General features: G+C 33.7%; 2 protein-coding genes across 4 annotated transcripts in view; one reads left to right on the top strand and one right to left on the bottom strand.

Moving 5' to 3' along the window:
- The window catches only part of LOC126750613 (BMP-2-inducible protein kinase), a 93,117-nt gene that overhangs the window by 30,091 nt on the left and 37,089 nt on the right, over window positions 1-25,937 (top strand). For all 3 annotated transcript variants that reach the window (XM_050460264.1, XM_050460265.1, XM_050460266.1), the window contains 3 exons: window positions 8,467-8,600; window positions 18,036-18,190; window positions 18,248-18,391. In XM_050460264.1, the coding sequence (XP_050316221.1) occupies window positions 8,467-8,600; window positions 18,036-18,190; window positions 18,248-18,391 (433 nt within the window). The remainder of the gene's footprint in view (window positions 1-8,466; window positions 8,601-18,035; window positions 18,191-18,247; window positions 18,392-25,937) is intronic.
- On the bottom strand, window positions 21,837-24,152 carry LOC126750614 (uncharacterized). The gene is made up of 2 exons (XM_050460267.1): window positions 23,091-24,152; window positions 21,837-23,028 (listed from the first exon to the last, which is right to left on the bottom strand). The coding sequence occupies exons 1-2, from the start codon at window positions 23,128-23,130 to the stop codon at window positions 22,085-22,087; spliced, it is 984 nt and encodes a 327-aa protein (XP_050316224.1). The 5' UTR covers window positions 23,131-24,152; the 3' UTR covers window positions 21,837-22,084.

Raw genomic sequence — 25,937 nt, 5'->3', positions numbered from 1 at the left:
AGAATTTCATTGTGACTGGAGGATGACGCCGGAATGCTGATTTAAAGTTTGTTGTTAAATTTAAAAGGACTGTATTAGGGTATTTATTTTTCTTTGTTAAACATTATCGGGGTAGTAGCATTTATTTTTGTTTATTTAACATTTTTTGAAATTACAGAAAAACTTTTAGGTAAAAAACATTTTCATTAAATATGTTTGACTGCGCAATGTGTTTCTTTTTTTTTAAATAATTTTTAGAAGATAATGTAAAAAATTATTATTTATTAGATTAGACTTATTTTGGTTAGTACTGGGCAAGCAAAAGTAGACAAATCTGTTTCATTCAAGCAAAAACCGATAAATCCATTTTTTAAATTGCAATAACTTTTTTATAAATAAACTGAAAAACTTAAAATTTTCTATTATAAAATTTTTATTATAGCACCTAAGCAAATTTAAATTACCGAAAAAACAGTTTGGATTTAGCAACATCGGTTTTTTCGCGAATATCTTAAAATTGTTTTAAATGGATTTATCGGTTTTTGTCTGATTGCTCCTCAAGTTTTTTTTTCGAAGTAGTTCAGAGGAGTTATGGGGCGTAAAAGATAACAGGGGAATTTATTCTCGAAAAATGTATTACGTTATTCCTAATTGTCAAATTTTGCTTTAATTTTTCCTAGAAGTTAAAAAGGCTCTATTCTGCATTGAGAAAAATTATTTGTTTCAATAATTTAAACAGAAAAGTTGTTACAGGCCTTGAACTTGGTTGTACCAAAGTTGTTGTTGTTGTGTCAAAGTTATTAGGGGAACTTTTTCTTGAAAAATTTATTACTTTATTCCTAGTCATCCGATTTTGCTCTAATTTCTTCTAGATATTAAAAAGAACCCATTTTACAATGAAAAAAATATTTTGTTTCGATAGTTTGAACAGAAAAATTGTTACAGGCCGTCAAAGTTAACAGGGGCATTTTTGTTTGAAAAATTTATTACTCATTGTCCGATTTTGCTCTAATTTCTCATAGAGGTTAAAAAGAGTCCATTTCACAATGGGAAAATTATTTTGTTTTCATAGTTTAAGCAGATAAGTTGTTACAGGCCGTCAAAGTTAAGAGGGGCATTTTTTCTTAGAAAAATTATTACTTTACCCGTATTTGTCCGATTTTGCTCTTATTTCGTCTAGACGTTAAAAAGACCCTATTCTACAATGGAAAATATATTTTGTTCAGGTAGTCCAAACAGAAGAGTTTTTACAGACCGTCCAAAGTTAACAACGGCATTTTTTCTTGAAAAATGCATTACTTTATTCCTAATTGTCCGATTTTGCTCTAATTTCTCCTAGACGTTAAAATGACCCCATTCTACAATAGGAAACATACTACAATAGGTTTGTGTCAATAGTTCGAAGAGAATAGCTGTTACAAGCCTTTAAAGTTATTAGGGAGAATTTTTTTTTTCTGGATAAATTTATTACTTTATTCCTAGTCGTCCGATTTTGCTCTAATTTCTTCTAGACGTTAAAAAGACCTTACCCTACAATAAAAAAATATTTTCTTTCGATGGTTTGAACAGAAAAGTTATTACGCGCCGTCAAAGTTAACAAAGGCATTTTTTTTTGAAAAATTTATTACTTTGTTCCTAGTCGTCCGATTTTGCTCTAATTTCTCCTAGACGTTAAGAAAACCCCATTCTTCAATAGAAAAAATATTTAATTCCAATTGTTCAAGCAGAAAAATTGTTACAGCCTGTCAAAGATAATGGGAGCATTTTTCTTGAAAAATTTATTATTTTATTCCTAATCATGCGATTTTGCCCTAGTTTCCGCTAGGCGTTAAAAATACTTCATTCTACAAAGGGAAAAATATTTTGTTTCGTTAGTTCATACAGGAAAATTCTTGCAGGCTGTCAAAGATAACGTGAGCATTTTTGTTGAAAACTTCATTATTATATTTCTAGCTGTCCGATTTTGCCCTAGTTTCCTCTAGACGTTAAAAAGACCCCATTCTACAATAGAAAAATATTCTGCTCCGATAGTTTAACCAGAAAAGTTTTTTCTTGAAAAAAACATTATTTTATTCCCAATGGTCCGATTTCGCTTTAACCCTTTATTTCATCTTGTTGTAAATTTGCAACATAATCCTAATGTGTTTAGAATTTGCCTATCCTGTAAAAGATGTAGTATTTCCGCGCTGTATCAAATATGCTACATACCTCACAATGAATAAACAATTTCATCCAATTGCCTATAGATGTCGCGATCGGCAATATTTGAAGATTCATCGTTCAGTGTATTGTAAACAGCTAATGGGTCGTATCGTATAAATAAACGTTATTGAGTTATAATTCAATTTAGTGTGAAAATAATATATGAGTGTGTACTGTTCGGATAAAAAGGTATGTAAAAATAAATATTTATAGACAAATCTTTTTTTCTTCCATAAAAAAAGTTCTATAGGTACTTGAACTTATATGTAGCAAATTTGCAACAATATGATATAATGGCCCTATAATATACCTTTTACTTGTAGAAATGGAAAGTCGAAATACTAGAAAGCCGCTTACTGATGACGAGTTGGCCAGTATATGGGATAACTGGGACTTCAGTGAGGATGAACTTGAGGAATTTTCCGACATGGATAGCAGAGATGACCCCGAGTTTGATCCCCATCTAGAGGAGAGCTCTGATTCGGATGATGAAGAAACTATCAACGAAGTGACACACATTATAGGTGAGAATTCAGATGATGTCCAGGCAGCCATATCAGAAAATCTCTCGGAAAATCCAGAAAATGTACAATCCAGAAAGTGTATCAAAAAAAAGTAAACCCTCAATAAACATTACATGGCACAACAAAAATCTTCAGATTCCTGATGGAGCAAAAACATTTCATGGACAGACTGATCTTTCAAAAGAAATTTTAGATTTAGAGACACCTTTTCAATTCTTTACCTATTTTTTCTCAAATGACTTATGCAACAAAATTGTACAAGAAACAAATTTGTACAGTGTGCAAAAAAATCCAAATAAGCCAGCGAATATAAATATCACAGACGTTTATACATTTTTAGGTGCTTGTTTATATATGTCAGTCTCCAAATTGCCTAGAACACGATGTCACTAGAGACATGATATAGGTACAACTAACATTAAAAATTGTATAGCAATCAACCGATTTGAAAAATTAAAATCCGTCATACATTTTAATAACAATGAAAATAATCCTTAATATGATCATCTCTACAAGCTCAGGCCACTATTAGATGCCCTAAATGAAAAATTTTCTTCTATTCCCCTGGAGGGCAAGCTATCCATTGACGAGCAAATTTGTGCAATGAAAACTCGACACCACCTAAAACAATATAATCCAATGAAACCACACAAGTGGGGTTTCAAAAATTTTATGTTATGCGACACCTTTGGTTTTTCCTACAATTTTGAAGTCTACACTGGCTCAAACTTTTTTACCCGAAGAGCCAGATCTCGGAGCCAGCGCCAATGCAGTTGTCAGGCTGGCTAGGATAGTTCCGAATAATTTAAACTATCAAATATACTGTGACAATTACTATACTACATTATCGCTTTTTACCTACATGGCGAGAAGGGGCGTTCATATGCTGGGCACTATTCGGCGTAATCGAATTCCTCAAAGTAAACTAACTGAAGAAAAGCAGTTCAAAAAAACAGCTAGGGGCACGTCGGAAAAGTTTGTTACCACTAGTGATGGAGTTGACCTCAGTTTAGTTTCCTGGAATGACAATAAAACGGTCACCCTTCTCTCAACCTGCTATAGAGCTGAACCTTTCAAGGAGGTGCAAGGATTTGATAAGAAAAGAAAAGAAAAGGTGTCTGTTTCTTGTCCAAATATTATATCAGAATATAACCAACATATAGGAGGGGTGGATATGTTAGACAGCCACGTTGGAAGATATAAGATTCCTCTAAAATCCAAAAAGTGGTACCTTAGGATATTTTTTCATTTTGTCGATGTAACGGTTATAAATGCTTAGCTTTTGTCAGAAAAAGTCAATAAAATAAAAGGAAAAACTAATGAGTTTAATCAATGGGAATTTAGGCTGCAGGTTGCAGAGACGTTATGTCTCATAGACAGCTTAAAAATTAAAAAGAAAGAAAGAAAGAAAGAAAATGTGCTATATTACGTAAGAATAATCTTGTGTACAAGCATCCTACAAGCTAAAAAAAAAACAAAACAAAAATACAATTTCAAAAATTGACAAAAATTAAACACAAGAAGACAAAACTTTTTGAACATACTTGAATTAAAGATAAATAAATAAAACAATCAATTACTAAATAAAGGTAAACTTGTTGACAAAACTAGAGAAGTCCAACATGTCCAAGGTTAAAACCTATCATTAAAAAAGTCATCCAGGTTATAATATGCCTTAGCCAATAAAAGCGTTTTTAATTCTATATTAAATTTCTTAACATCCGATATATGTCTAACACACAGAGGAACATGATTGTAAATTTTTTTACTTATGTAAATTAATGAGTTTTTGGTAAGGGAAGACGTAGGAATAGGTAGGGGAACATCATTTACACGACGAGTCAAATGGCCAGTGTCAGAGGGTAGTTTGAGAATTTTGTGAATAAGAGCAGCTGTTTCTAAGATAAAGAGTGAAAAAAGAGTTAGGATTTTTTCAGAAATGAAGAGGGGTTTGTAAGAATCTCTTAACTTAGCAGAACACGGGTATCTAACTGCTTTTTTTGAATAACAAAGATAATGTTAAGTAGCCCCTTATTGGTTAAACCCCAAAAAGGCAAGCCATACCGAATATGAGATTCAATAAGTGAAAAGTACACTGAACGTGCAACCACCCCACCCAGCTCTTGTTTTGCCATTCTTACTGCAAAACATCCAGAAGATAATTTCCCAGCTAAATGTAAAATATGATCTTCAAACCGAAGGCGACCATCAATGGTAATTCTTAGGAACTTGCAGCACTCTTTATTCTGCAAGAGGGAATTTTCGTCAAACATCAGAGCCTGAACATCGCACTTAAACCCCATAATAGACGTCTTTCTTACATTAAACACGAGCCTGTTGGAAGCACACCACCCTGATAAAATCTGAAGGTCTTCAAGGATACAAGTCTTAATATAATCAGAATTTTTATGGCTCCATAGTAAGGTGGTATCATCAGCAAACTGAACCACCTTGCCCTGCAGTTTCAATGAACTCAAGTCATCCACATACAGTAAAAATAACAGTGGTCCCAACACTGAACCCTGGAGAACGCCGCATTTTAGGGATCTAGAAGCAGACAAACGCCAAGAAAGGCAGACCTTCCTCATCAGTTGAAAAAGAGGTAGCAGCGAAAAGATAACGAGGGCCTATGCAACATGTTCCTCCCAAAGACGTTCGAATGGATAACGTTTCCCATTGGGTCAAGTATGATATTGCACGACAAAGATGCAAACTGCCGGGCTGTAAAGATTTTACCCACTTCAAATGCGATAAGTGTGTTGTTTATTTATGTATTACAAAAGATAAAAACTGTTTTTATTCTTTTCATTGTAATTAGGCCTTTTTTCTCCTAAAAGCGTAATTTTTCATTTTTTCATGCTGTTGCAAATTTGCAACAAAACAAATTTTGTTAAAAAACAAACAAAAAACTAATAAAAACCTTTTTTATGATCATCTATTATATCGTTTCATTATTTTTTTTCCTAATTATATTTTTTTCCACCCGCAATAAAATCATGCAATCAAGGGTTAATTTGCCCTAGACGTTAAAAAAAACCCATTTTATAATAGGAAAAATATTTGGTTTCGATAGTTTAAACAGGAAAGTTGTTACAGGCCGTCAAAGTTAAGAGGGGCATTTTTTCTTGGAAAAATTATTACTTTATTCCTAATTGTCCGATTTTGTTCTAATTTTCCCTATGCATTAAAACAAAAACCACTCTTTATTAAAAAAAATTGTCCTAATAACGCAAGTAGAAAATATCTTATAGGCATATTAAATGTTCAATCTTTTCAATACTTTTTTTATTTTTTTTTACAATGTTAGTTGGGTCAGAAAGGAAAGAGTATTGGAATTTAATTCTCCTCAGTGTGAGTGTCGCTGTTTCCAGATGATAATACACTGAATTGGGTATCCAAAGGAGCCTGAAGCGATAATTCAGGTTGAGAACTTTTTTTTTAGAAAACATGATTTTTCTCGATTCCCGGTATGTTTTTTAGAAAATGCTGAAATAGGCGTCGAATAAAATTAAATAAATAATCTGTGTGGCAATTTTCAAGTTTCTGGAATTTTTAGTTTTTGAGTTATGGGCATTTTGGGATAAAAATATGATGCTTGTAATTTTTTTTTTCTTATTACTAGTACAGTCAATCTGTAATTTTTTTTTTTTTAAACTATCCAAGTCGCTAATTTTTTGAGGGTCGATTCTATTTCCGAAGAAAAGCTTAAGTCCTCGGAATTGAGAGTCTCACCTCCCCCCCCCCTTTTTTTGGGAAACTCAAAAAGTTTTTCAAATCGATTTTCCCAACTAAACAGCGAGCCATACAGAAAAACTTATTGAACATAAAATGTAGAGCTTTTTGTGCTCTACAATTCATCTCATGGGCCCGAAGCTGTAGAACCAAAATTCGAAAAGTTAGAGGGCGCCAAAGTCACCAAAAATGACTTGCAGGTGCAGTCGTGGTTGGGCCACACTATGGATCCACTGGAATGGGGGTGGGAGAAGACAAATCAGGACTGAAACCGGCAGCGAATTCGAAAGATCCAGCGCCAGAATCGACACTGAAAGCAATTTCTTGTGGATGCAAGACGAATGACTGCGGGGCAGCCTGCGGATGTCGCAAAGCAGGTCTTATATGCTCTGTTGCTTGTAAGTACTGTGCAGGAGAAAACTGCAGCAACGTTGCCCCAATATATTTGGAAGAGAATGACGTTGATGATTTACCTTCACAAGTTTTCAAATTGCCAAAATACCCAAGCCCCTCAGAGAACCGAAATGCAATGGACGAAGAAGGAACATCAATGTCGGATACATCTTCCAACTGCTCTTTAGAATTAGATGAAGTTGAAGAACCACCAAAAAAGAAATCAAAAAGAAGAGGAAGACCGAAAAAAATTGAAACAAATTTTGTATGCTTTCGAACTATTTATTGTATAATAAATTTTTCGTAAACTACCTTGTCCCACTGTATTCTCGTTATGCTTTAAAAATTCAATGCGTGGACGAAATGTCGTGTCGAGTGGTCGCAGGCGACCATAAACGATGTTTCAAGATAAATATTCACATTCAGGTAAGTGTTCAAATAAATATATAGTAATATGTTAATGATGGAATAGCAGTAAAAAAGTGGGGAATGGAATTTTGCAAAAGTAGTGCTATCAACATGTACTATGCAATTATTCAGTAATCAATTATCATTACATGCATTACGCAACCATAATTATTGAGGCACGTCACTTTCACAACTGCTCTGCTTTTGTTGTAATTGGTGCTCCGTAAACCATGTACCAATTTCTCTTATCCCTTTCTACTAAATCACTTCAATTATTCATTTTGTGCAAGTTAAAGAACATTTAATCTATGCAAATTTCATTTTCGTGGACTTACAGCGCCATCTGCATGGCTTTTTCAATTTGTCAAGAAGGGTAAAAGAAATTTTGTTCAGGTTCTACTTTAATTTCATGATGCGCAAACGTTAGGCGACGAAAAACAGCTTTCGCCAAACATCTGAGGCAGGCTACATACACGAAAGTAAACATTTCGGTATTAAATGCATTATATCTCAAAAACGGTAAATCGAAAAAAAAAAATTAAGACATGCATTTTGTAAGTATTTTTATCCTCTACATTTTTGCAATCCTTGCGATAGTAAAAAAAAAATTGTTTCTCAGTGAAAAAAGTAATTTTTGGTGACTTTGGCGCTTTCTAACTTTTCGAATTTTGGTTCTACAGCTTTGGGCCCATGAGATCAATTGTAGAGCACAAAAAGCTCTACATTTTATGTTCAATAAGTTTTTCTGCATAACTCACTGTTTAGCCGCAAAATCGATTTGAAAAACTTTTTGAGTTTCCCAAAAAAGGAGGGGGGGTTGACTCTCAATTCCGAGGACTTAAGCTTTTCTTCGGGAATACAATCGACCCTCAAAAAATTAGCGACTTGGATAGTTTTTAAAAGTTCTGGCCTTTTTTAATTACAGATTGCTTGTACTGTATGTATGTATGTATTTTGCAACACGCTGATATAAGTGATCATTAAAAGCAATCGAGAAATATTTATACCATTATTTAATCTTTGGGGTACAAGTGGTTAAATGATCAGAAAAATTCAAGACCCCAACTTTTTCTTCCTGGTCTTCCACGAGAATGCGGTTCAAGCTTTCAATAAACTTTTTCAAATTCATTGATGGCCATTTTTTTTGAAACCCTTTAATATTAAATTTATTACTTAAAAAAAAGCATATGAAAATCACCAAAAATGGTAAAACGATACTCTTTTTTAGGTAAGCCCTTTAAGGAGCGGCCTAACAGAATCCACCAACGTGGTGGGAAGCAACACCACGCCCCCATCCTCTCCCTCCCTGAACTTACCAAAGGGCCACCGTCGAAACATGAGCGACACCACCGCATTTAATAAGTAAGCAACTCAACATAACTCAGATTTAATAAAAAAAGATACTTCAACTGCCGACGTTTCCACCTACATACGGTATCGAGCAAAAGTGGAGAAACGTCTTATTTCTTGAAGAAAAAACCCAAACTGGTTGACTCATAAATAAATGCTTATATTTTTTATTTAGGTTCAGAGGAATCTAAAAATACAGTTACTCCCAAAAGTAGTTAGACAACAAATATTTTCAATAATATTCTTACATTATAATTATAATAAATAAAATCTGCAACCTCTTAATAATTATTAATATTTCTTAATGACTATCGAATATAATTACGATATATTTAGTTTAAAAAAGATGTACATAGTCAAACAGTATTGCAAGATACAAAATTAATAAAATATGTAATCTCGTGAAAAAAGGTGAAATGTAAGAAAAACTCAGTATGCATCTTTGTTTACATTTAAGGCAACATGTCGAGTAGTATAGAAAAATAAGCAATAACGTGCGCACACACAAAAATGAAATCGAGGAGAGAAACTACTATTTCTGAGCGTGAAATTATAATTAATTTGTTTAAAAAGGGCCAAACTTATCGGAAAATAGCCGAAACTGTAAATAAATCATGTTCTACCATTGGATATATTGTGAAAAAAATTAATGGGAAATAAACATCGATCTGGTCGTCCAAGGATGCAAGCTGACTCTTCGTGATGAACACTTTATAATGAGAGAGATAAAAAAAGGCCCCTTTATTAGTGCCCCGAAAATTGTTTCGGGAGTTGGATCTGAGATAGTTAGGAGAGTTAAATCAATTATGTCGATGCTCGACTCAAATGAAAACCCTCAGGTTAATATTAATAGACTTAGCAAGAACCTCTTAACGTTCTTGTTTTACATAAAAGAAAATAAACCTATGAAATTCAAATTAATAAATCAACCCCCAACCCTAAATCAAACCGTTCAATAAGAGAAAAATAAAATAAAATGTGCAAAAACTTGCGTGTCCTCTAATCTCTTGTGTATTTTGGCTAAGGTAGCTTAACTCGACAGTACAATGCTCAGTCCAGGCTGAGTTGAGGCTCCCTTGAAGTTGGGATGCCCAAAAGAAACCAGAGAATAGGAAGAGACCAGAGAATAGAGGAGAGAATGAGAAAAAGGAGAGGCCTCTAAAATAGAGGACAAAAAAAATCAGTAAAATAAACACACAATCAATTCTATGGCAATTACCAACATGTTGCTACATACCTAAGGTGGTGAGCGAGGCCTAGAGTCTCGTTTTGTGGTTAGAAAATTTCAAAATCCCATAAATGGTGTGGGAGCAGCCGACCAAATCCAAAAATATCAGGTCAATTCGAAATCCTCTCGGCTACAACTTCGCACTAGACGTTCATCAAATTAAACCCCAAAACTTGGGAGGAATATTTTTCCATTCAACCGAATTACCGGCAAGATGAACTTAAATTTTCCTTAAAACCACAAAATGTCGACTGTTCTTTCTGATAACGGGATGACAACCGACCAGACAATGACAGGTGACACTGGCAGTGAACTTGTCACTCTCTCTCTTCGACACGATCTGACCCTGCCTCTTGGTGCAAATTACGCGGAGCCTCACTCTATCAAAATAGAAATTCCGCAATACCACAGCAAAATGATACTGCTCGGATACTAAAACATGGAAAACTAACAAAATTTTCCCAACGGGGCTACGAAATTCCAATTTTCCTCTTACGTCGCTCTACCTGATTTATGACGCTCCGTCATCCGCCAAATGGAAACCAAACTTTAATGGGAAACAGCAACGCTGCCAAACCTCCACAACAACAAGTGTGTCAATAGTCATTACTGTCAATCACAGTCACTGTCAATCGGCTAATAGGGTTAGAAACCAGATGTCAAGGCACGTTTATTTACTAAAACTTAACTTGAAGAATTGAAGGGAAGTATAGCAAGCTAAACTGGGAAGGCCAATTTCAAATCAATTAGGATACCTTGCCCAACATGATTCCGCTATAGAAAAAGTATTTGTAAGTTTTCCTACACTAACGGATCACCATCTAAAAGGTCTTATTTACTCCACTCATAGCGCAATCTGTGGCACAACAGCACCCTCTAGAAGTCCCTCCATACCCCAGACATATTGTTATATATTTTTTTCTAAAGTGCAATAAAATGGAATTATGGTGATGCGATGAATGCCAAGTTAATCAAAAGCAAAGAAGTACTAAAAATACTGAAAGTTTATAGCCTTAAGAGGGTCTCCAAAAGTTGTTGATGCCCGGAGGAACTTAACCCCTCTTACCTGAAACGCCCAGAGAAGGAATCCTTCACAATGCTGCTAGCTCAAGCCGATGTGGGTTCTAGCTTCTTTCTCAACCAAATGAACCAAAATTTCTTAGGTAGTAACTACCCAAGAGTTACCCCACTAAATGTCAAAATCAGTATGGCGCCACAAGTTTGGATTTAACGCGTCAAGTTTTGGATTTTATATAATCCCAAAGGACGCCCAATATTTATCAAAATTTATTTAGGCAAGTTCAAAACGAAACTTGGAAAACAAAATCAAAGTCAAATCAGTATACACTATTGTTTCCAAATTACCTATGATATTCCAACCTACTCAACTCAAGTGAAAAACAAATTAACAACAGAAAATAACAATTTATTTAAGTCTTGATTATCACAGAGAATTATGTTATGTTATTTATTGTTAAGAGGAATAATTATTTAAGTTGGTAATAAGGAACCACAACATCACACAAAAAATACACAATCAAAGTGTGGTTGTCAAAATAAAATAAATTATGTTACACCCAAACTTTGGGGAATGAAGCTTCAATTCAATTAAACTAATAACTTACATGGCCCGGTATATCCCGCCACGGACATTGACCTAAGCAAAAAAAAAATAACAACCCTAACTGTTGAAGCTTCCCCACTTAAAATTACCCTTTTATTAGTTTACTCTAATATTTACTAGCTAATCTGAGAAAATTTGACATCTTAGGAGTAGTCTGAAAATAAATAATATAACCCAAGTATATACTCGTAGTACTACGAAGCCGGCTGCGTCTTACCTCACAGGAGTCACTTGTCACATATATATGTACTCTTATCAGTAATATTCAATAATAAAATAGCATCGATTAAATAATGTCAATAAAATTTTAAATAAACTTATGTATGTATCTCAACTCAAAAGATAAAAGTTGTGATAATAAAAATAAAATAAGTGAATAAAAAAAATGTTATGTTGTGTCACCTAGCTCCACACACAGCAGACTACTTCAGATTCGAGACTCTCCCAGACATCCAATTCCCAGTCAAAGAAAAAAAAAACTGCAGGCTTCCAAGCTTCACCTCTTCCACTTCCCAATACGCCAAGCTCTGGTAGTGGTCTAGGTTAGACGTTAGCTCACAGTTGCTTAAAATCTCCTTCTAGATTAGAGCCAGTAGAGTACATAACCCCAAAACGAAAGCACCATGTGACATGAAGAAATCAGGTCCGTACAAAAAAAAATCCGTCCAGAATCCATGTTATGTAGCTCTAGTAGCCAAAAGAAAAGAAAAAAAAAACCTATACTATCAGTATAAACGATAAATTCAAGAATACCTACTTGCTAATTAAATTGTCCCCTGCCAATGCCAATCAGAACCGCTATTTTGCCGATGTTCGAGGGCACGTGAAAAATTATTAGGTTTCAAATCGCCATAAAGGCCAGTAAATTCAACAAAACAACAAATTACAGCATTACGCCCAAAAAGTTGATTTACTATCACCACATTTAGTCAATTATATCCCCATATGGGTAAAATTCACACGAATTTCAAAAAGAACTAAAGCACTCTTCACTTCATGACCGCAGAGGTCAAACCCGTATTTAAGCAATCACGCACAAAGTGTATTGCCAATCGAAATATATAACAAAATAACTTAACTTTTTTTTATAAGTACCATAAAACCTTTTATAAAAAATAAATAACAAAATTTGTGGCCCAAGGAAGTTGGCAATGAAAATATGTGTCACTATGACAATCAATTTCGATTTTGCCTAGACCAGCAACTTCTTGCTATCTTCCAAGAAAACTAATATTTACAATAGATAAAAAGAGACAAAAATTAGATAGGTCAGTCCGAGTAAAATCAACCAGCATATCTGGTATGGTCAAGCCAAAATCAGATATTGTACTATGAACAGTACAACATACACAATAATTGTACATGCCCAATTAATCATTATTCGTTATAAAATAATTAAATAAAGTATGGAATAAGCAATATGGGATATAATTTAAATTCTAAAATATTTCTTTAGTCCAGAACCGGGTTTTATAAGAGTATAAATAAAATTTCATTAACAACCAGTACAATATGAAGCTGAAATGTACAAAACTAAATGTGTCCTTAAAAATAAAGAATACTGTAATTTGAAATGGCTAGAGAACAGAACTATGGGTTACTTGGGAGGCTATTACAGAGAGGGCATTACTAGTATCAATCATTAATATTTGTAAAATATCTATTTTGAAAATATAACTGTAATCAGTGCTTTTAATAAAGAGTATAAAATGCCAATTTTAACCTGTAACAATATACCGGCCTCATAAAAACTCTTGACAAACAAATCAAAGATCAGAAAGTTCCCAACACCAGGTACATGAATAGGAACTAAGGAAACATAATACGACTAACTCCACAGAGGTGTGCTGACAGGATAGTGTAGGTAAATACATTCCTAAAAATAATCAAACCCTAAAAGCCTTAAAAAAAATAAATTGCATTACTATCAAACCCCAAATTCCATTTATAAAAGCTGTAAGTCACACAACCCTTCCAAGCCGATACCAAAAACCATAAACTTTTGCCCGAATTTATATGAAATCCCATGTTACATGCTTAGGGCAAAATCTGCATGTAACAGTGTGTTTTCTTACAATTTATAAAACCATAATGGCTCATAGACCAAGGAATGTCCCCTTTTTCGAAATGGCGGATATGGTTTTTGATGTTTGGTAAGTTTTAAATATTATTGTAAACATTAAACACCTGTCGATTCTCAACTAGGAAAATGTGACTCCAATGCTAGTTTAGCCGCTAGACGCAATGCCCAGACATTCCCAAACCGATTTCATCTCAAAAGAAAATATTTTTTAAATTTGATTAACCGCCTAAGGAAGACTGGAAGTTTCAGCGAAAGATGGAAGAATTGTCGAAGAATCACTAGTGGTTGTTCTAGTAAGAAAAAAAAACTTTTTCTTTATTTATTAAAATTGTTACCTATATTTTTATTTAAGCACAAGGTGTATTTAGACAATTCAGTGAGAGATTTAAAGTGGACTGTATTTTTGTGATTAAAAGTAAATTTGGAAAGGTCGAAAAAACAGCCTTTAAAGATTACCTTAAGGTGTCTGTATCCGGCTTCAGCAGGCCTGCTCTGGACTTCTTGGGTCTTCTAATTCGGGTTTAATCACTAAGAGTGGTTGCGGGTGTGATAAGTTAATCACGATATGTGATGCGGTAAGATTAAGACAACAGTTGCGGAAATAAACGTATAGATCACGACACTGGAATCAATGCGCGATGCGTAAAAGTGCTAACAAAGAAGTAAGTGAGTGAATCTTCTCTCTGGTCTCCGTTCAGCACAAACCAAAGGAATTTAGAAATTTAAAGATTATCGTAGAGGCGCAGATTTGTTGTTGTTGTTAAGATTTAGAAAATATTAATTAAATTGGATTTAATAAGAGGAGAAAATTTAATTAAAATGAAATGGTAGTTTTACTTTGGAGAGAAAAATAAATAAATATTATAAAAAGAAAAAAAATTAAACTATTTGGACGTTCACAAACTAAATGTGGACGGACCAATAAGTACTAGGGTTTTGGCTGAACGGGTAAGAAATATTGGGAAAACCGAGACACGTAATATTTTACGGAGTCAACAACTTTACCCATTTCATCTTCAAAAAGTACAGGGTCTTTTACCCGACGATCGCGAGGCAAGACTTGCTTTTTTTGGATTGCTATGTGAAATGAATAATAGAAATGTGGATTTTATAAGAGCGATTTCACGAGAAACGGCATGACAAAATATCCATAACGCACACATACGGGCTGAAGAGAATCCTAGGGCCATGGTTGAGACACATCATCAAGTAAATTTTAAAGTCAATGTGTGGGCAGGTGTTGTAGATAACTTTCTTTAAGGACCTGTGATCTGTGATTTTATAAGGTTATTTGACTGGTGTTAAAAACCATTTATAACAAATGTATGAGCCTGTGCCATTTTCCAGTCGAATAGAAAAAAGCAATTGTGGTAGTAATACCTAAACAGGGTAAAAATATAAAAAAAAACCGTAAAGTTACAGACCCATTAGTCTGTTGCCATCACTGGGAAAAATCTTTGAAAAGACGGTACTAAGCAGATTATGGAAGGAGCTAAATGAACTCAAAATAATCCGGGAAGAGCAGTGCGGATTTACAAGAGGATGATCAACTGAGTTGCAGCTTGCACGGATACAACAGAGTCTGGTGGATTCATTTAATGCGAAGGGATCTACCGCCATGATCACGCTCGACATCGAAAAGGCCTTCGATAGAGTTTGGCATGGCGGTTTGATCTATAAGTTGCAGAAATTTGGGGTGTCCGCAAGGTTCACTAAATTTATTAAAAATTTCCTGAAAGACAGGGAATTTACTGTTAGAATAAATGAAACTATCACCTCCTTTAACAGGATGAGATCGGGAGTTCCCCAAGGCTCCCCGCTCGCACCAATTTTATTCAACGTATACCAAGCGAACATTCCAAAAAGCACACACTATTCGCAAGTCGCATTATTCGCGGACGACACTTGCGTCTTTGCGAGTTGTAAAAATTTAGTCCAGATATCAGCGTACATCCAGAGTCATCTATATAAAATTATAGAGTGGGCAAACAACCGGAAAATTAAAATAAATAGTAAGAAAACAGAGGTCATTCTAATAACAAAAAAGCGTGACCGCAACATCCCAAATTTGGCAATTTCGGGCACGTTGCTCCCCTGGACGGCTATTCTGTAAACGCGTGAAATAACATTCACACGAGAAGTGGGCGGAGCTCCCTCGAAAATTACTAAAAGTTTATTCTGTAAACAGGGGAGCGCTCACATCGTGCGAAAAATGCGTGATCACACTTCTACTGCTAAATTGTGAGGGAGAAGTGTATCCTAACCTAACTTCCGAGACAGGTGATGAAAATCAAAAAAAAATAGCGTTGTTTTATTTGGTTTGTTGGTTCTGATTATAAAAAAATCCCTCCGATTATTATTATTGTGTATAATAATAACCATAATATGGATTTTGCTTTTATTTATGGATTTTTTGCCTTTATGTTTTTCTTCAAATCTTGCCAAGACTAAAAATGAAAGGTATATTCAAAACTGTTTTTATTTACCCTAATGTTTCACCTACTTTTCGCCATTGCTTCCAAGTTTTACAGGATGCCCCAGGGAATGCATTTAGCGTTACAGTGATGTTTTCTCACAAGTTTTGGGCGTCTTTCTTTGTAAAACTATTTGAAAATAGTCCACTTTGTAGCTGGGGGTGTTTTTTCATCCACTCAATTTTTTTTGTCCATTGGTCATGGGGGTCGATCGATTACACTCTGCCATTTTAATACCACATACTACTTCTATCTAATTTCTAATTTATTAAAGTGGTAACACTAACACAGACAATTATTAATGTCTTTTAATCCGTTGTACAAAAAAATAAATAATAAATACCCGGAATCCGGTACGTCAAATGTCAAAATCCTTGTCAGGTCAGCGGCGAGTCGAACGTATGAGCGCGCGTATTCTATTGGTCGAGAATCTGGCAACGCTGTAAGAATTACATGATCGTGATGATCGTTCACCACACGGTCACTGCTATTACAGAATACTTATTTTTATACCTAGGGAGAGGAACGTGATGTGAGATCCCTTCTCTTAGGAGGAAGTGTCACTTCCTTCAAAATTACAGAATAGCCGCCCTGGAAAGACGAGATAAAGTACCTAGGAGTATATTTCACCAAAAAGAATAACTTCAACACGCACATTATAAAGCAAATTAACTCATGGAATGGAACCATTCAAGGAAAAAGTCAGAAGTGTAGACAACTCCCTAATAGGAGAATTTCTCCCGAGACCAAGAGAAAACCGGCCATGGAAAGGCGTAATGTGATATTAGCCGCCGAACTCAAATATGACTAAAACAGTTCTTTTAGTATCTCAGACTTTGTTTTCTCTGCGAGGAGTGGCTCCACCTAAAGATAACTGGCAACCTTTCCTCGAAGCCTAATTACTCTTTCCTATCCTGAAATAAGTTAAAAATCCTTTAATCCAACCTCAGCACCCAGATGCTACAGAGAAAAGTAGTATAGGAGATCAAAGTACCATAGCAAGCAGTTGCAACTGAGAAGACCGGCAAGAGCAATAACAGCTAGTCCGGAAGAAACCAGTGTACCAAAGGACTGGTGTTTCATTTCCGTTGTTTCTACAAGAAATACTGCCCGATTTGCTTGATGATTTGCCTCTAAATTTAAGACAAAATCTTTGGTTTCAACACGACGGTGCTCCGGCTCATTTTGCTATAAATGTTAGGAACTATTTACACCAAGTATTGCCTAATCGCTGGATTGGTCGGGGTCGAGATGCTCCTGTTCCGTGGCCACCCCGTTCCTTACACCTTTGGATTTTTCAGCCTGGGGATGTATGAAAGACTTTTTGTATATGGTTCCGATTTTAAACGAGGATCATTTAAGGGAAAGAATCATTGTAGCTGGAGAGTATTTCAGGTTTAAACCAAATATTTTTCAAAGTCATAGATTTTTTTTAATAAAGAGAGCTCGTATGTGTATACAAATGAATGGGGGTCACCTAATACAAATAATTTAGGGTCATTATTCTATGATTTTTATTTTAATAAGTAATTTAGCATTAATTTAGAAAAAATAATTTACGTTTATTTTGTTAACTTGTTAAAATGTATCTAGATTTCAAAATTAAGATTCTCAGGGCGACATTTACTAAGAAGAAAAAATTGAATAATTAGAATTTTCTACTAGAACTTTATTATACAGGGGTACAAAAAAGTAGTTGGTATTTTTAAAACATGCAATATACAGCGGGCGGCGCCCTCTGCAAGGTATAGCGAATTCGAGAACGGATTTCAATTTCTCGTTCCAAAAAACCCCCTCACACCAAATTCTAATTTAATATCTTATGAAACACTCGACTTACTTCAAAAAAACGATTTTATATTTTTCATGTTGACGCCCTGTATATCGAGCGCCCAATTAAAAAATGCCATAACGAGTCGATTATTTTGGTCGCATTATTTTGGTCTACTCTATATGTGGCCGGTGGATTGGGGCCTCCTTTTTCCAGACACCCTGTATTCTATAGAGATCCCTTAAATATTTTTCAATATTTTTAAAGAGCGTTCGCGACCGAAACCACCCAATTCCTCGCTCCGTTCGAGTCTTCCATAAAGACGAAATCGAGAGATTCGCCGACTCGCGCTTGCGGCGAAGACGCCGTCATCGCGCCCATGGGAAGTTCCGCATCCACGTGCGACGTCAGTCATCCGTTGGGTAAGCGATTAGGTAAGTAACCGGTAAGACTCGCATTAAGGTCGGCTTTTTTTTTAGGTTCCGATGGTAGATCGTTATCAGCCGACGTGGAGAATTGGAATCCGTTCGAGGAAGCGACCCCGTTCAGTCAAATGACCGAGGATCATATTTTCGGGGCGGAATTCGATAAGATACGACAAGGGAGCGGAGGTAGTCAAAGCAGTAAGTAACTTGCTTAGAATACATTGAAAGGCTAGAATTAGCATTGTCGTGGAACTATGGGCAGGTTTGTTTGCTTGCAACATCTCTAATTTTAAATTTATTTTTTTTTGTGTTCGTATGATGAAAGTGAAATACGTGAAATTGTTTTATCTGTCACTATAGTTAGAAAAGTTTATAAAGAACCGGTGACATCAACAGGCGGCAAAATCCGCGCATCTCGTTATTCTATCGATCGGGTCAGATGACTATGTCGAGGTCTGAAGACAGTGGAGGCGGCACACTTGTTGAAATTATTAATATTTATTTGTACTAGAGTTTAAATAGCCCTAGATTTTTAGTAGGTATAGCTAGCGATATTATAAGTGCGTTTGATTTAGTTGAAATACCAACTAAGAATGCATATATTTGAATTTAATTGCTCCGAGATTCGTTTAAAAAAATGTAGATAAATTAAAATTATATTTTTTAGCATTGTGATGTGCCCATAAAAAATCTAATAAAAAATAGTTTTACTTACAGGAGGATGTAGTTCGCTAATTATTTTTAAAACAGGACTTCAAATAGGTAGCTGAAAATTATTCTTTATTCGAATTTTTTTTTTTTTAAGGATTAGGTATTTTAAACAACTTGTGTAAAGAAACAAATTGGTATAAGCTTAAAGTTTTATTTCATTATTTTGCATATTATATGTTTTTATTCACTATCAGATAGTGTATTACAACCTAAATCAGATTCATCCGATAAAGACCATTCGATCTCTTCATCAGATGAGCCTGTATTTACTGTAAATTTTAAAGAATCCAATGCTTCATCAAAAAGGTGATGACTTCTGAAATATTGTTTTTCTATGTTGTCTATATGGTTGCAAATATTTATCCACTCATCATTTGAAATTTACGCAAATTTCTGCCTTGTCAAAGTTTCGACATCCGCCAATTTAAAAGTGGAATTTCTGTTTGCTACCCAATTCTTAACAGTTGCCCAAATTTTTTCTATCGGATTAAGCTCTGGGTGGTATATGGAGGCAAACGTAACACAATATGTCCATGCTTTTCCATTAGGTCGTCCAACTTGGTTTTTATAGTACAGTTACATACTTTTTTTTATTTTCAGACACTATTTCATATAACTCTGTCTTGGTGAGTTTTGCTTCAAATGTAAAATTACGTTCCTTGAGCCAGTCAACTATTTCCTGCTTTTTAGTTCCAGATGTAACATTCTTGACTACAGGCACATTGTGATAAGCTGCATTGTCTAATACTAGGACGGAATTAGGTAGTAAATTTGGAAAACTGAAATAATCTCTTTCCCTTGGCTGTGAATTATTTGTCCCTGTTTGCCTACTTTCTTAGGTGACATCTAAAAAAAAATTAGAAAGTAAAAAAATTAATATACACATGCACACTCTAGGCTGTACACATATACCTACAAGTAAAATACCTATTATTTTGTCACTTAAAATCAAAGTATATTTTAAATAATATAATTTTTAACAGTAATTAATTTTCATTTATTTTTTAAATTATTTGACAATTGAATAATTTAAACCAATTTTACTTACCTTTTACAATAAAAATCGGATAGTCTAACTAAAAAACTATAGTCTATTTCACTATTATACTTTAAAAAAAAAACACACAACAGATTTTAAATGCCTTATAACACGATTAACTCACTTTCCGTACGAGACGACACTGAGTAGGCCTTCAGGCTACGTCATAGGCTTTAAATTCCCGGCAGGTACAAAGAAACGAAGTACGGCGGCTGCTTTGTTCTTGCGGTTTCTTTAATAAGAAGCGAGAGAAAATATATTGCGGTCATCTTTTCTCTCTGCCACCGGATTTTCTATCGATTTTGTGTTGAAAAATGGGTTTGTGCGCATATTGAGCAGCCGGTTCTTTATAAACTTTTCTACCTATAATAAACACTCGGCTGGTGATGATGAAATGATTTGCAGACCTCTGAATACTCGCATTGAGGAACATTTAAAAAACGTGAATAAGTCGACCTTTGAGCATCATTTAAAAACATCAAAGCATAAATTTGATCCTGATAAGGATTCGAAATTATTTATTAATGTTTCTAGTAGAAATTTTATGAGGCTGGATTGTTTGGAGGACATTGAAATTACTAGAGAGATGAGAAATAATGACAAATGCTTAAATACACAAGTAGAATTAAGAAGGAATTTCATAACTTTACACTGTAGGCTCAATAGACTGAAGTCATTAAAGTCATCAAGTCACGTAAAAAAAAAGTGTGTTTACACACCCATGCGATAGTCGCATATAATAACATTGTGTTACAGTTTATTTTCTTCAGATACATAAAGAATAAGAAAATAAAATAAATCCAAAATGTTAGCGAACGCATAGCTCGATTATAGAACTTTAAGAGGCAATTTCTAAGGTATTCTGGTGCTAAAGTTAATAAAATAAACCGTTATCATTTCAGTATTAATTCTATTTTTGATATCAATAATTTTCAACCCTTATGATAAAACTCAAATTATTAATCATAATATAAATTTTTTTAAATTATAATAAAAGTCATATCCTAGCCAATAAGATCCCAGCTCATTCTCCTATATATTTGGTAGAGGTTATCGATTGTAAAAGAAGAACAACTGGCACTAACAACTTAAGAAGATCCAAATCTATGAATTTTTATCTGTGCATTAAGGATTCTAGAATAAATGTATGTATAGTTGAATCAATGGATCTTTGCGTTTACGTCATCACATGTTCAAGGTCGATGTTTATATGAATTAATCAATTGTCAAACCAGCATCAGTGGCGGCGGCATTTAATTTTTAAACTTAAAAAAAATAATAGGGTTTTATGTCCAATTTCCGTGGCGGCGATTTTCGCCAGAGATGAAATCTGCAATTCTTTGAAATTTGTTTTTAGTATATTGTCACTTTTAGGGCAGCTAATTTATTTATAGCTATTTGCTGTCTATTTCAACCTGCTGTTCTTTATTACTGGTAGAATATTTCTTTAAATTACTCACGTCTTTTCTACTTTTAAATGCAATAGGTACTTCATAAAATTTTTTGAGATACATATTTATTTTTAATTCCAATTTTTTGACATGAGGTACTTCATACACAGTGTCTTTTAGGACCTCATAAAAGTTATCATAAGATTTTTTTTTACTTCACAATAAAATATTAATAACAATTTTTAATAAAGAAAGATTTTCATCGAAAATAGACAGTATACATATTATATAACGATAAATTTCCATGAACTTTATTCCTTTAAAGCTCATGAAAAGCTTTAACACTTTGTATAAAGGTTTGAGACATAATTATAATGTATTCATGAGCGTTTTAAACCATTATTATGTATTTTATTGCAGTCCTATTTCTAAAAACAAGTTATTGACAAAAAAAACAAAAAATGAATCATTTGTACCTCCATTCAAATTTTTCTTTTTTTTTTACAAACAAGAGATTTAGTTAATAAGAGATACTTATTATTGTAATATGCTAAAAGAAATGGAGCAACCCGTATATTATACCGTAACCCAAATATTCTTACACCAAAACATTTTTTTCAAAACAAGTTTTTTCTCATTGAACAAAAAAATATCAAAGTTTAAGATAGAAAATTCAGTTATGAATAATCACTGTCACTATCTTCTGAGCTAGTTTCACTGTTTAAACTAATCAGAATTTGGGGTATCTCTTCAATAATGACCAGGGAGGTCATCATACCAGTCCTTGATTATTTTTTCAGTGTGGCAAACCTTAGCGTTCCATACTTCTGGTGTACATTTCTCTAATGATTTTTTCCACATATCCAGTACATTTTCATCTTTATGCCCATTTTCACCAATATGGGTATTGTAAAAATTTTTGGCATCTGCCCAAATCATCTCAATCGCATTAAATTGACAATGATAGGGTGGCAATCTTAAAACTTCATGTCCATTTTCTTGCAATATTGTATCTATTTTATATTGCTTTGGCCTTTTGTACATTTTTGCTATGCTTAATAACTCAGGCTTAAACATTTGTCTATTGTATGGTATATTATTTTTCACTAACCACTCGGCAATTTCTTGTTTTTTCCATGAGGATGAAGGTTGCTTTTCTAGCTGGACAGAATGGTACGGAGCATTATCCATTATAATTAATGAAGGTTCCTCTAGATTTGGGATCAACTGATTTTCAACCCACTTCGTAAATAGTTCATGGTTCATTTCTCCATGATAATCCAATGTTTTAGATTTAGAGGCAAAAATTAAACTGGCATTTTTAATAAATCCTCCACTATGTCCAGCATGCAACACAATAAAACGTTTTCCATCAAAACCACCTGGCTTACGAACACTCTTAACACTATTGTCTTGCCATGATCTCATCTTGCTGCCTTTAGAAAAGATCCAAGTTTCATCCAAAAACACAAGTTGACGTGCAAATGGTGAGTTTTTGTTTTCCATATATTTTCTGAAGAAAGCTGCCCTCATTGAAGATATATTGGTTGTCTCCATTAATGCACGTCTGTTATCATCCTTAAGGTATTTAAATCCTAGGTTAAAGAGTAGTGTTCGAAGGCTTCCATAACTAATGTGAAGAATTTCTTTTTGATGTAGCTCTTCCTTTAGCATATGAATTGTAACTTGTTTTTCTGAAAAGATAAAATAAAATGTTTAGCTATAAAATGATGCAGCGTAATAATGTTGTACTTACTTTGTGCATACATGTCATACAATGTACTACGAACATCCATTTTTGTAAATTCATTAAGATCTTGAGTCTTTTCCTTCCTCCGTGGCCGGTCCTTGCCTGGTGTTGAGGGCAACTCATTTCGGTCTTTGGGAATTTTTATGCTTGATACTGTTCGAAGGCTTATCTTTAAAGCATCAGCAACTCTGCAAAGTTCAAATATTTATTTACTAAAATAAAAAAATTTAACTATATTTATAATGTTCATTATTACTATAACTTATATTTTTTATTATAAGGCTATGTCTACCCATCCTCATTATAGCATATTTCATAATAATTAAATTTTTTAAGTCTATTTAGTATATTGAAATTCTAGGATTTTTTGCAATTCAGTTTTAAGTTTAAAATTCACATGTTTATCAAATTAAATTCCACAATGAATGGTGTGGTAGACATTTCCTAATTATTAATCAAAAATTAAAATAATATTTACATCTTGGATAGCCTTCAAGGAAATTAGGGGTCCCTTATTATCTCTTTCAGACGTAAAGTACGCGATTAAATTTCCAACAAGCATACGAGCTTGAGAATTCAAGCGTTTTCCAGGCATTCGAATGTTAGGTTAAATACCGAATGGCACAAAATAAGTTCTCAAAAGAACTGTTTGTAAAACAGAAAAAGGTTTGGCGAAAAACTATTTCAATAGAGCTTCAACCAAACACAAAACACAACGATGAACAGTAAATAAGAAAACAAAACAAATCAAATTTCTCTAAAACTCTTTGGCAAGGCAAAGCAAAGTCGAGAACATAAACATACATGGTTGCTTGTGGTTGCATACGAAGATCTAAGATGTACAAAGAACTTTCCACAAAATGTACTAAACATGAGATGTTATTACAGAAAATTCTAAATTAAAACTTGTTTTATTTACAAGCCGTGGTGTCCTTTCTTCATTAGAAGAAAATAGCGGAGTAAATAACGGGTTAAAATGTTTCAATTTTTATTTCCGGCTTAGAACCAGATGAAACCTTTACCAAATCATTAGTTTGGTTATTGCACATACGAAATGGGTAATTACGACTTTTTTTAATAGTACCGAGTTTTTTAAAATCAGAATTAAAAAAAAAATGGTTTAATTCAAAAATGTTACCATTATACATTAAACTGCCAATATCTCCGAAACTAATTCATATAGCTAAATTTTCTTTAAAACTTTCTTTTTTTTTTGCTTAAAGGGCATATATAAGCGCTAACAACTGCAGTAAAATAATTGCAGAAAACTTATATTCTTGTTAATAAAAAACATGAAAATTTATATTGTTGGTATTGAATTTTTCAGCAAGCGATAAACTTTTTTATTATGATGAATTTTGCCATACATGCTACGAATGAAATGTAGAAAAAACCATAAGAAAGTTTTTAAAAAAAGCCACAGGTTTCTATCCGAAATAGTTTTTGAAATATGAATTTTTAAAGTAACGCGTAGGAAATTGCCGCGCTCTATACCGTTGCCGACCGAACGTACTTCCAACTGCCGCCATTTATTAACCATCTACGAATAATTTATAAATGAAGTTGGTGAATAATAATAACTTAAGATATTCGTTATAACACTTTAAGCCCTGGGATACACATATACACTTTCTAGTGTTGCAGTTTCCATCGAAACATCGAAGAACTAAAATTTTCTGTAGTTCCTTTGGGACGGGATCCTGTGTCGAAAATATTGGAGTGCATATATTAGACTCTCTATCATTTGTCTATCCATATTTTCTTGGGTCTTCAAAATTCATATATGGTATGTGACTGTTATACCAAATTTTTAGTTGATATATGCACCTAAAATAAGAAATAAATTGTAATGTGTCCATATACTCATTTATGTCCTCAGGAATGGGAAATTCTTTCCGCTTGGATTGAAATTAGCGCATTTGATTCTTTAATATTCTAGCCGCTCTGTGTAAGATATGAACTTCATTTTCTTGAAAATATGGCTCATGATCTAAATAATTTAATTCAGATTCACTCGTTGAATCTGACGTCTCCGCGGAATTATCTTGTTTCGTTGGGGATTATTTTTTTGGTGATAACAGAGTTTTATTTCCTAATTTTAATTGTTTGTTTCTAAATGCCTGAATATTCTTTTTTGATATATAGTGACTATAGCATCGTTTATGATATTTGGCATCATAAGCAAACAAATCCTCGTATCCACATAGCTTTGAAATCATAGAAATATCTTCCCGTTTTTGTGCTGCATTAATATTTTTTTCGTGCGTACCTTTTCCTGTTCCTAGAATAAAAAGTTACATGTGTAATTTACTAAAACTCATCTAAAAGGAGGATTTTAATAAATGTATGAAGTATTTTAAAAACTGCACTAGCTAACTCTAAATGGTCAAACTTGTCACATCCCATGTGATAATTAATTGATATACCATGGATAGAGTTACAGAAAACTTTAGTGGTCGTATTACATCGCCCACCACATTCAGTTAAAAGTTAATTTAAATTCATTTAATCAATGTAATAAAAACCAAACTTGTCACTGCTATTAGTTAAAAGATGTTGCATACGGCGGAAAATATTTATAAATTTATCCAATTTTAACCTTTTGCACCCACTAAGAGTTAATTTAAAAAATTAATTTTATGTATATTTTTCTCAACTTTTTAATATAAAAAACTTTTCGTAGTTATAATTAAAATTTTATACTAACCTGTTTGTACGGATCTCAATTTTTCTTTATTTTTAGTGCCTGATTGGCACATATTAAACACATTCTTCGTATATCAAACGTACTACCCCTGCGAGTGGCCGTGCTTGTACTTGGCTGTGTGTCGTCGGTTTGGTCAAATTGTTTAC

Source organism: Anthonomus grandis, chromosome 2, assembly GCF_022605725.1.
Source record: "Anthonomus grandis grandis chromosome 2, icAntGran1.3, whole genome shotgun sequence".
Classification (NCBI taxonomy): domain Eukaryota; kingdom Metazoa; phylum Arthropoda; class Insecta; order Coleoptera; family Curculionidae; genus Anthonomus; species Anthonomus grandis.
Note: the sequence above shows the minus strand (reverse complement) of the source record. Positions and strands in the feature narration are given on the sequence as shown.